This window comes from Diadema antillarum, unplaced genomic scaffold (assembly GCF_040938485.1).
Source record: "Diadema antillarum isolate AM-2024a unplaced genomic scaffold, OU_Dant_1.0 seq00001438_RagTag, whole genome shotgun sequence".
NCBI lineage: Eukaryota > Metazoa > Echinodermata > Echinoidea > Diadematoida > Diadematidae > Diadema > Diadema antillarum.
In genome coordinates, this window is record NW_027272188.1 from 1,310,052 (window position 1) to 1,322,395 (window position 12,344).

Genomic DNA, 12,344 nt, shown 5'->3' on the forward strand with positions numbered 1-12,344 from the left:
ACATGTTCATTTGCTTCGCTATTCACATGCACTATTCAAAATGGTTGTGAAATTGGCTCTTCTGACCACAAAGACATTCTCCTCCAGAAATGCATGATTAAAAAAAAAGTGAAAGATAATAAAGATATAAACAAGACCAAAAAAAAATGAAATAAGATAAATTCAGGCCTGATGAACAGAACAAATTGTCCACACATTTGGAGGATCGTTTTTGTTGTGGTCAGAGTAAAGTGGATTTTGAGGAAGCTTGTGACTCCCGGTAAGCAAAAACACCAGTCACCATGTTTCGGTGTCAGCGAAATGGTACAAAATGCTGAAATTCAACTCTTTCCTCCTCCATTTGTTTGTTTTTTTGTTTTGTTTGTTTTTTAACTGAAAGTTACGCATTACTAGTTGAATGAGTCCAGGATATATGTATGAAAGAAACAACAACACCGACAATGGCTGTTGGATGTTGCAGTGTTTTCCAACACCCAAACTTCTTCACTTTGCTTGCAGAGAATTGCTTCTTTGGTGGGCAATGAATGGTAATAATTACACTTATTAATAAAATGCCAGTTGCTACTGAAAAAGAGTAAAGCTACTTTAGCTTTATATACACACACACTGTATTGGGGGGGGGGGGGGGGCAAGAGTAGGACTGATGGAGAAATTCTGCTTAAAGTACTGACAGTGTAGAACTGATAATGACGGAAACCAGTCTGATAGTACGTTTATTCATAGGATATTTGTGGTCCCAAGAGTTGTAAACCTCTTCAGTCAATAGCCCACTTAAATCAAAGGGCTGCGACTTCACACCCTTAAACTGACAAAGTGTTTGCTTGTGCCTGTTTCATTGGTGTCTTATCGTGTGCGCTATAAGAGCAATTCTTTTTCTTTCTTTTTTGATTATTGTTGACAAAGTTGAGGTTGATTTGTGGCTTTGGGTATACAGCTTCTAGGCTACCAGCAGCAGCAAAGAATTTCTTTTGTTGATGCTGTGTTGTTACTACAAGTGTAAATATCACTTAGTCGCTGTTACTACTACTACTACTACTACTACTACTACTACTACTACTACTACTACTACTACTACTACTACTACTACTACTACTACTACTACTACTACTACTACTACTGCTACTGTACTACTACTACATTTACTGGTACTTGTAAAGCTGCCGTAATGTTGTTATTGCTTTACATACATCGTCTGCATTGACTTCAAGTTGTGACACCCACCAATCACGTTGCAAGAAGTTCTGTTGGAAATATATTGTCTCATTTGTGTTCCATTTCTTGTAAATATGAATATCATTGAAATGTACAATCTGTGCAGGCGTGCACACATGACATATGTTTATATATCATATATATTTGTACTGTAGTTTGTAAGGTACATGTATCCTCGTCGTTGATACTCTGACATTGAAACATTCCACAAGTTCTTGAGCAGCAGTGACAGCTGCTACCACAAGAGTGTGAACTCTGAACTCATTAATGTGGTGCAGGTGACATATATGTGGTTGTTGTTGGCATCATACCAGAGAAGAAAAAAAGGGCAGTATCAGATCCAGCCCAGACTAAACCAGGCAGACTTCCTCCCGTCGGTAAACATCCTTTCCGAATCTGCCGGAACTCATTCCGATTTTGCAAATGTGTTCGTTCCCCGAGAACTGTCTTGCTCGAAATACCGTCTTTCCGGTTTAAGATGGCACACCATCACGCCAATCAAAGGGGACCTGTTCCCAAGGCACAGGCATGCAGATTCCTTAATGTCACCATGTACTCCATCCACAAACATGGCCTACTAATTCCCATTTTATTTTAAAGGTAGTCATCATTTCTTTTATTGCCTTTCCTATTTTATTTTTATACATTATATTTTCGTTGAACTGTCGAATTTTGTATCTGTGGATGGTCTTTGGTATTGAGCTACAAATAAAGTAATTTGCAAAGAAAGTGTTTCCTAAATTATTTCAGAATGTAGATCTTCTTTGTATGCTTTTATGGGTGCATTCTCCATATCATGTTGCAAGAATTCCACATGTTTCAAATGTTTGATAATGATTTTGATATGAATTCCGTGGTACAATTCTTTATGCCATAGATCTACTCTCTAGTGTAGTCAAAATTAGCCTACAGTAAGTCTACTTCATGAGAGATCCCAACTGATTTGTAAATTAGTGCTACTCGTGTAAACGCCCCCTTTGTCTTTAGGGTGTACCATTCTCCCGATGATTGGGTATTCTTGATGTAGGAGAGAATGAGTGTTTAATAGTAGAGCTGCCAAGTCTCTGTGGTTCTGTAGGAGGCTTCCTGAAATACTTCAACAGCTCTTCGTGTCTAGATAAGAGAAGATAAAAGGTGATAAAAATCTTCTTGATTCAGGTATAGATTTTGCCCAACAAGATGCCTGCACTACATGTACACAAGTACATTGTATCTCCTTGATTGCTCTTTGAAGTCTTCCTAATTTTGATGGATGAACATTGGCAGCCCTATGTGTAGCCCCTAGTGGATATAATTAACCCACTGAAGACTAGTGCCCCGAGTATACTCGGGCAGGTGTCTGTGGAAAATGCTTGTTACAGCAAAATCAGTTCGTCTTCTGTAGGTTTTGAAAGAAAGAACCACTCATTACAGCTGCATGGAGATCAACAGGCCTACTATCCTTCAGTCCGTCCCCTCCTCCCAGCCTCCCTTGGCCTATTTTTACCTCAGCAAGTCGCATCTGTTCTTCTTTCCCTCCGCGAGCCCCCCACCTAGCTTCCGCGTTCATCCTTGCCCCTCTCTATCTCTTCCTTGTCCCATCTTTGCTTCTCCCTCTTTTGTTATGATTCTTGCCCCAAAGTTCTCATTTCCCCTTTTTCTCTTCCTCCTCTCTCTGTACTTCTATCTCTATATTTTTTTTCTTTCTCTCTCTCTCTCTCTATCTGTTTACTGTAAAACCAGAAATTCTTACATGCATGAATCTTTCGCAAATTTCACGAGGAGCCCAGATCCACGAAAGTAGAATGCGCGCAATTATTTATTTTTTTTTGTCAAGAGAATGCGTTGAGAATGCCAATGGCAGTTCGTAAAAGTTTTTTGTTGCTCCAATTCGCCAAAGTTAGATGCTGCAAGTGTTTCTGGTTTGAAAGTAGGTATATGGATATATCTCTCTCTCCCTGTCTGTTTATCTTTTTCTCTCTCCCTCCCGTCATGTGCCATTTAGAAAAAAAAAAGATAAGAAAAAAAAAAAAGAACACACACATGAGGAAGTGGGACAGGAAGTATGAGTTAATTGTGATGAAGTTGTCAAAGTACTCTCTCTCTCTTTGAGTCATGCCTTTGCCGACTCGCTTCTTCTCCAGAGGCATCGGCAGACGGAGGACTCTCCTCCTACCACTATCAAAGAGATACTTTTTTATCTGATGACCGCATCAAGGGTGACCCTTGACGACACTCGACATGTGGCGTGACACGCTTTCCTGCACTGCACGCAAAGGCGGTCATATTACGCTACCGGAATGAGTAGACACCACTGGAAACCCAAAAATGATTACCATGGCAACTGTACACTGCACCGAAAGATGCAGAATATTGCTCATTTTTCTGATATTTCAAGTTGTTATATGGCATGAAATTGTTCAGCAGGTTCTAGTCGGGGACTGTTCATGCTACATGACTGTGTGCATATTCAGGACATTTGTCAGGCAGAGGAATTTGAATGTAATCTTTTTTGTTTTTGTTTTTTTGTTTTTTTGTTTTTTTCTGCCAGCACATTAGATTCTAGAGCCAGTGTCATTATGTGACTGTGCAAGCTAATGTGCTGTTACTGTACTTTCTTGACACTACATACTGTACTGACTCCATGTACAATCCAGTCTTGGCTGTTAAAAATCACAGTTGATTATAAAATAGACATGTGTGTAATCAGTATGACTTAAGTGATTTTTTAGTACAAGTACGTACATCGTATTTGTAGTAACTCTTGACCTACCTGGTCATTTCTCATTCATTGTGTCAGGATTAAATGTCACATTGCTTCTGTCTATTACGAACAATTTTAAATTTTGTATGTGGAGGGAAAAAAAAAGAATCAAAGGGGAATGACAGGTGAAAGCTGGGGCTTTATTTTGCAGGTGACCAGAAGCAGGCGCCCAAAAAGCGGCACAAGCTGTCCATCAGGGCAGTGGTGAAGGAGGAAAGCACCCCTATCAGCAACACTGACAACACCCCCCAAACACCCCAAGCAGGTACACTGACGAGTGATCCCCCAAATGCCTGGTCTCCACATATACCCCCCCTATGTGTGTGTGTGTGTACGTGCCTGCTACCACTTGGATTCCTGTCATACCAAAGAGATCCCACCCCCCTCCTTGTTCAACTGGAATCAAATGTTAAAGCTTTTTCACTTTTCCTCTGGTCCTGAATAACACCTGTTTAATGTGTTATTTGAACTGTCCCTGTAATGTGATGTCCTCATCATGGTTTATGTTCTCTCCCCACCCCTTTTTTTCCCCCTCATGTTTACAGACAAGGCAGGAAATCAGCATGAGATTGTCAGTGATTAAGTGCAGTATACCCCCCCCCCCCCCAATATTGGCTGATGTTTATTGCTCAATGTGTGATTAATGATGATAATATCCCTACTAATACTGAAGTTTTATTCCCAGCAGAGTTGTTAGCATGTTCCCAAGAAAGGATGGACCAAACAGACCCTTTCCATATTCAGCTGAACTGTCTCATCTACTAAATTTCAGCTTTGAGTTGACCAGTTTTCAGAATCGGTTTCTAATATTTTCATCATGTTGTTACTGGCATTGGACAGCTTCTTTTTGACCACCCCATGCCCGCTTTTTTGGCCATGAATGGAAGATACATTATGTGTCAGTCATGACACACGAGAAGGGTCGGTCTGGTCAGCACAACTGACTGGACCTATATGTATCAAAGCACCTATCCAACACAATGTCTTTAACTCGTGGCTATCTGAGATGATCCCTTTGCGATTCATTTGCAAAGAAAAAAAAAGTTCATCTTTGTATAAGCAGAAGAGGCATTAACCCCATAGGCCAAATGCCAAAGATGAATTGTACACTTTTTGGCTGGCCTGCTGTTAGCACGGAGTGTTGTATCAATCCTGTCCATAATTTCACACTTTGATAAACCATTGCCTGTAAATCCTGCGTTTTTGAGTGCGTAGAGACTTGAACATGACCTTTATTACACTTGTGTCTATCCAAAATCAGTTCTAGTTTGATGTCTGAATTGGTATAACTTGCAAGATGAAGGTTGTGCAATTTGAATTTATTGGTTCTACACTGTACCTTGCTTGTAAACATCTGTTTGTTTATTCAAAATTTGATATGACAGAGATATGAAAAATGAACGTTCATGATTTGAAGTACAGTTGTATCAGTGGCACCTGTATATGTATATGTCACAGATTTTATTTCTGATGCTTCTAGGCAAATTAACTGATAGGATAAATATTCTGCTTATGTGGAAGAAAATTGATTTTTTTTTTTTAAAGGTAGTATATTAGCGGTTTTATATCATGAAGTTTTTTTGATAGCATCCAGTCTATTGTGAATATGACTTTGTGATCATATTTGTTCGGTGTGCTTTGACGTTCACTCAATTATCCCCTTGCTCTGTCGACCCAACATTGTACTTGAATGAAAAGACCCCCTCAGGAATGAAACCGACCAATCGGCATCTTCGAAAATCTCAGACGCAGGCCAGCCCAGAGATGCTGCAGCCACTGACAAGGCTGCTTCAGCTAGTGTCGGCCGCAGTAAGTCTGTAATACTGAATGTCGTTTGCAGTGGACAGAGTAGCAGATGCATGTCAGATACTCAGAGTCACAAAAATACTGATGATATGTGAAATATCTAGCAATATTCATGACAACACATAGTGGAATCTTGATGAGAGACATATATAGATATATGTATACATGTATATATAGGTCAAGAAAGCCTGTTAGCAGGGTACAACTTTCTTTTATGATAATATCTATTGTTGTAGCTGGGAAGGATTTTTAGTTATTCATGATATAGCAAAGTGGAGGAGAATATAGAATCTCAAAATTTGAATGCGGTACTTTAGCTCCTAGAGTTCAGTGGTCATGTGTATGTCATAACCATATTTTATCTACTTTTCAAGGAACACATGAATTTATCATGTGCAGAATGAACTTATGATCGGTAGTAATCTCACACCCAAGACATCATGTGTCACCTTGTGATGTTGCATGACTAGATGAATGAGAAATTATGTCATAAATTGTGATGAATAAACAAATGATATGTCTGTGATTGTTGTATTCACATCTTTCCAGATGGAAAAATATTTGTTGCATTTACTGATACATTTACAAGCATACTCTAACAAAAATATTTCTTACTCCCTTTGATGAATCATCCAACTCATTTGTTAGAATATAGATTTAAACAGCTTGTTTTGTTAATAAATTGTCATATCTAGGTGCCTGCTCTCTTGAAACTTGCGAGTTTATAGACCTGGGACCAATGTCGCCTGCTGTCGTCATGGCAACAGGCCCCACTGCACTGCCAGCATGGTCACATGACCCTCCTGATTCCAGGAATGCTGTAGATTCAGTAGAAAGCATGGAGGGGCACGATCAGGAAAAGGGAAAACCCCAGAGTCATCGTCCTGGTGGTTGCTATGGTGATGGTGATGGGAGGGAAGACGGAAATACAGAATATGAGGGGGAGGACAAAGAAAAGGAGGAGAAAGATGAGGGGAAGGATGAAGAGGAAGAGGAAAGTGGGCAGGAAGAGGAGGAGGAGAAAAAGAAGAATGCAGCCGCAACAGCTGAGAACGTGACTGAAAGACCGGCAGATGAAAAATGTGATGAAGAGCATGATGATGCCTTTCACCAGTGGGATGATAACATTCTGACCCAAATAAAGTCCAAAGAGCAACAAGATGACAATGATGTCACTGCTAGTGGTTCTCCTAACCATGTACAGAAGGGTGAATTCCCTCTGAAGGAGCAACCTCTTTCTGACGCAGGTGAAACATTCGAAGATGGTGCACAACCAACTGGGGACAGTGGTAGTGATGATGATGAAAGCTTGGTAAAAGAAAGAGGCACTGCTTATCACGAAAGTCATCACCATGGCAACCACACTGACGATGACTCTGGTGAAAGTATGAAAAGAGACTCTGACAATATACATAATTGGGACATCTGTTGATGAATGTTAACTTGATATGAGTGTGTATCATTAAACATTGAAATGAAAGATCTTGAGCAATACCACATGGCTGATACACAATACTGGTATATATCACATTTTATAGTAGAAGAAAGGCAATCATTGTTTTGAAAAATTGCATCAATTTGCATTTGTTCTTGACAACATTTAGAAATGTTAATGCAAATTTGATAATAATTTTCACAAATGTCTTGCATTGAAAGCCCTACCTTCCTTTCTAATTTGATGAATACACATTAGTTAATTTACAGGTGTTGATTTAATTGTCAAAATTATCATTCCACATAAAAAATGCAACATATTCATTTTAGCAGAGAGGTCTTCAGCCATTATTGTTCATGTCACAAATATCCTTAATAAGAGACAGATGTCCCAAATAATGTGTGCTATTTTGTTATCTCATTAATGTGTAGTCTTGCTGGAGCTACTGACTTAGAATAGAGATGATGTATTATAGTGTTTACCACTAGGTATTCCGCTTTGCCGTTTCATTATCTAGCACTAGGTATAGGACCAATAACATCACTGTTAGTTTAAAGTCTTGATATTTTGCCACCAATCTCTCCCTGTATTAGGTTGTTGTTTTTTTGCTTTGAAACAACATAGCCTGTCGTGCTGCTGGAAAAAAAAGCACCTTCATGAAACAGTGAACACTTTTTTTTTTTCTTTTGCTTTTTCCTTTTTAGTAATATTTGCATTGAAGTGAATTTAGATATGACATAATTGTATGTAGCCAAGTAGCTCCTAATTCCTCATGCATGGTAGATATGACTTACATTCATCATGGTGTGAGTGAGTAGTGAAATCACATGGTCATGTCATGCTGCATGTTATACACCTGCCAGATGACATGAAACTGAGCATGTTCAGTCTCAACCGATAGCAATCAGTTGCTCTCTATGTATTCCCCAGCAGAATTTTGTATGATGGTTTGTGATTGACTGCTACAAGTGATGGTACATGGCTTGGTATCGTCTTTTGAAGTTTCTGTTGCTTGACTAATTTCTGTATTTGAAAAAGCCTGCTCGTGAATTGATGTGTTGGCCTGCTGGTCCTCTGGCCTCTCGAGCTTTGAGTGTTGCTTGCAGTGTTTCTCATCCCGACACATTTTTCCACCCCCCATCCTCCGACCATTTCTCATCTGTCATTGTTCTCGAAGCTCGACTGAGACCCGTCGTGAGAGAGGGGGAGGCCGGAAGAGATGGGGCGGAGGATGACGGGACGTACAGGGCGGGGACATGGCCCTCGCCCGCCAGGAGGAGAAAACAGTCTGCCAAGGAGGCAGAGAGAGTCAGGGATGGTGGGAGGACCAAGCAGCAGAGGGGCGGGGACGATGGAGGCGACATCATGGCATTGCTTCGCGGTGGTGCCCCTCCCGTGGACAGTGGTGCGGAGGTGGACACAGAGAGGAACGAGAGGAGACCCAGACTACCAGCACCAAACCGAGAGGATGGTGCAGGAAGTGATGCAACCACAGGGGAGGGGGTTGTTGACCAAGAGCCTCCTAGAAACCAGACTAAGTTGGAAAATCAGGAGGAAAGAGATCAAACAGCTTCGCACTCTGCAGAGGAGAAGCAGGTTGTCAAACTCAAAAGGCCAGTTGCTAAGAGACCAGTAGAAGCGCTCGAGGATGTAGAGCCCAGAGGAGGGACCAAGAAAGATGATGACGATGAAGTGAGTGGGTCTCAAGTATCACGGAAACCTCTACAGAGACAGAGGAGCATTAAGGCTCTTGTGAAGGTTACTACTGAAGAGGAAAATGTGGTTGAGGATGCCACAGTACGACTTGGTGAACCCCCAGCTACAGCAGAACCAACAGTAACATTGAACGCTGATAAAGGTTCCGACGATGAAGAACAAGTCCGATGTGATGGTGGGGAAAGTAAGGATACTGAAATTGTCACCGAAGCAGGGGTTGAAGTCAAGCAGAAAGGGGAGCTGCTGACCGATGATAAGGGAGGGGATGTCAGCCAGAGTAAGAGGAGAGGAAAGCCACCAAGAAGTGCCAGGAACAGAATATTTGCCAATGATGAGGAGGACGACCTGATGACACTCTTGGGTGGGGGTGTATCATTGCCAAGGAACTTCAAGACCAAAGACCACAAGCACAAGTGTCCCGGGGACAAAGGGGGGAATGGAACACCGGGCAGGAAGACAGGGAAAGATGGCAGGGAAGGGGGGAAGGATGAGCCGGACTTCAGCACATGGCCGAGGAAAAGGAAAAGCAGTAGAACCAACCAAATGATAGCTGCGGGAAAGAAGGACGATCCGGAAGACATCATGGCCTTCTTGAAGGGTGGACATGATGCAGGAGCAGAGGAGGAGGAAGAAGAGGAAGATGGAGAGGAAGAGGAGGAGAGTACCAAGGGCAAACACATCTGTGAATTCTGTGGGCAGAATCTGGATGAGCTTGATGAGGATGATATCGAGGAGGAACTGGAGGATGCAGGAGAAGATGAAAATGAGGAGGAAGAGGAGGAGGAGAAGAAAAGCACGGAGCTGGACGAATATTCCAAGAAGTGCGAGGACACCCTAGAGGAGGCGGAGAAAGAGCCAGAGTTGTTCCGGCGTCATGACCCCAAGGCGGACAACATTGACGATCTCATGATGATCCTCCGAGGAGGGAGCAGTTTCCAACGGAAGAGCGAAGAAGATGATGATGAAGATGATGAGGAGGAGGAGGAAGAAGAAGAAGAAGATGAAGATGAACAAGAGGAAGGAAAAGATGTTTCACAACCAAAGAGTGAGTGCTCGGGCATGCAGTATATTTTTTTAGGAAAACCTCGCCGATAACATTGCAAAATATTTATGTACCCTGAAGCAACACAAGAGGAGTAATCGTAAATGTTGTAAGTGAAATCCATGCCATTTTCTCATATGTCATTCATTCAGATTCATTTCTTCCATGATGTTGACCCTTAAGTGGTCCTCACTGATCATGAAATTGCCATAGCAAGCTGTATTCAAGGTCACTGCACGCTTCATAAAAGTTTGTGGGATTGGTAGAGGAGATGCTGACCCTACCAAAAGCATCCTGCCTCAATTCTGTCCAGAACTTCTGGGGAAAATTGCCACAGTGAATCAGTATTGTATCATGTTTGATGACCCAGAGTTTGTTTCACATGGCAGTGCATGTGTTCCCTGTCTGCTGAGGTGTGAGAATCATGAATTTATTTTTCTCAAGAGAACACAGGAGATGGAATTTCAATTCACCATGCATGTGGTGCATTTGCATTCAAGAAAGCTGATATGAATATTTCAATCTGTATCATATTCTGTATGCAGATGTTGTTTCTTCATGTGCTTTGTTCCCACTTATTTTTTCCTTTCAACCAAGGTTTGTGGGGAATGTCTTGTGAAGATGTGAACTCACCCTCTTCCACATGTAAGTCTTATCGGAGTGACAGAAAGTTGTTAATCAGCTTCCCCTCACTACCCCCAAAAAAGAGGATTGGGTAGGGAATGTATTGGCTGGCACTTTACAGAGTCATTTTGTTGTTAAAGTCACATAAAGTGCATGAGTTTTTAGGTGGATATTCTTGAAGATATGAAGTCTTGTTCTCCAGTGATTGCCAGTAATTGTGAATTTCAAGTTGTTTACGTCATTTTTTTTCTTATAAGAAGCAGGTTTTGCGCATCAGCATAGACACTTTGTATATGCATAATTATGCTTAATCTTTGACATTTGGCTTTGAAGATTATGGAGGTGAAATGAACGAGGGGAGATTGGACATATACTCGTTGCATTGCATTATCTGTTTGCATGGCAGAAATAATGCATTAGAAAATGTATGAACCAGTGGATATATGTGACAATATCTGTTCCACAAAAAACACAATTGTTTGACCATGTGTCCTGCATGACAACCAGTGATTTCACCTGCGCCATCAGCACCATAAGGTGGACTGGTGCGCTACATGTATAAAAGTAGCCACTGTCTTTATAGTTATTATATATGGTTAATATCATATATTTATATCTATTAGTAAAAAATGTTGAGCAAAGAAAATGGGATTCCATTTCTCTGCTCAATTTTTCACTAAGAAATTATATTCATTGCTGGTCAGTTTCCTCTTCTTTGCATTTATTATGCATTTATGTTCATACATATATTTCTATTTTCTTATTTCTCACTTTCCCTGATGCTCGTAGCTCAAGCATCCTCATCTATACTGTATGGCAATGATGCTGCCGACAGTAAGTTGGCTTTTCTTTCTCTCTCTTTCTTTTTCATTATCTGTCACTGACACGACTAAAGTTCTACAGTACTCTGAGTCCATATGTTTGCATGATATTTTAGCATAGATATCATATTATTTAGGATGTTTATATGAGAGACAACGGAAAGAGTTACCCATTTTCTCCTGCGGACGAAATGAGTTTCTCATCACATCTCGACCCTTGTACGGAGTACTTAGGTACTTAGTAGCCTGTTGAGATTAGGGGCTCTGTATTTATGAGAGATTCCATGCAAAAATTTTGTCCACCCACCTCCTGACTTTCTACTTTACATATAGCTTTAACAGATGTGCCGACAGACTATTGTCGCTGATAGATCATTGTTGTTTTCATTTTGAGATGATGGATGGTGTCAGGAGAAAGGCAGAATACATTATTCTCAAGATGTGGAGTATATGATGTGATTTACTTGTTTTCTGAGCTTAAGTACCCCTACACTAATGTACACAAGTGTTTTGCAGTATTTTTAGATTAGATTCTATGTTACATCACTATTTCACTTTGTGCATATCTAAAAACTGCAAAGCACTCTTTTCTTCCTGTGTGAGATGGTTCGATGGTTTGCATTGCTCCCCTGTTGAATCATTCTTTCCTAGCGAGGTTGTACCTCATCTTTTAAAATGGTTTTTAAAAATGCAATAATGATGAAACATTTGTGCAGAGTGGTCGCAGCTCGCAAACCCCGAGCCCATCTTGCGGAGAACTTTCTGGGGCCTCCTGCCGTCCACATGTGAGTTGCGGAGAAGCCGATGAGCGTGCTGTGTGTGTGTTTTTAGTCACAGGTCTTTTGCAGTGATGCCAGTACTACGACGATTGCATCGCCCTCTTTTTACCCCTTGGCAACAGTTATGCCATGTCACTTCCCTTGTATGGATTGCTGATTTTTTTTT

General features: G+C 41.0%; 1 protein-coding gene across 1 annotated transcript in view; it reads left to right on the plus strand.

The window, feature by feature from the left end:
* LOC139709485 (uncharacterized) overlaps positions 1 to 12,344 on the plus strand; it is a 175,074-nt gene that overhangs the window by 103,183 nt on the left and 59,547 nt on the right. Inside the window, exons 12-18 of the mRNA XM_071621445.1 lie at positions 4,107 to 4,220; positions 5,654 to 5,764; positions 6,457 to 6,666; positions 8,374 to 9,999; positions 10,399 to 10,599; positions 11,368 to 11,412; positions 12,116 to 12,184. Of these exons, the coding sequence (XP_071477546.1) occupies positions 4,107 to 4,220; positions 5,654 to 5,764; positions 6,457 to 6,666; positions 8,374 to 9,999; positions 10,399 to 10,599; positions 11,368 to 11,412; positions 12,116 to 12,184 (2,376 nt within the window). The remainder of the gene's footprint in view (positions 1 to 4,106; positions 4,221 to 5,653; positions 5,765 to 6,456; positions 6,667 to 8,373; positions 10,000 to 10,398; positions 10,600 to 11,367; positions 11,413 to 12,115; positions 12,185 to 12,344) is intronic.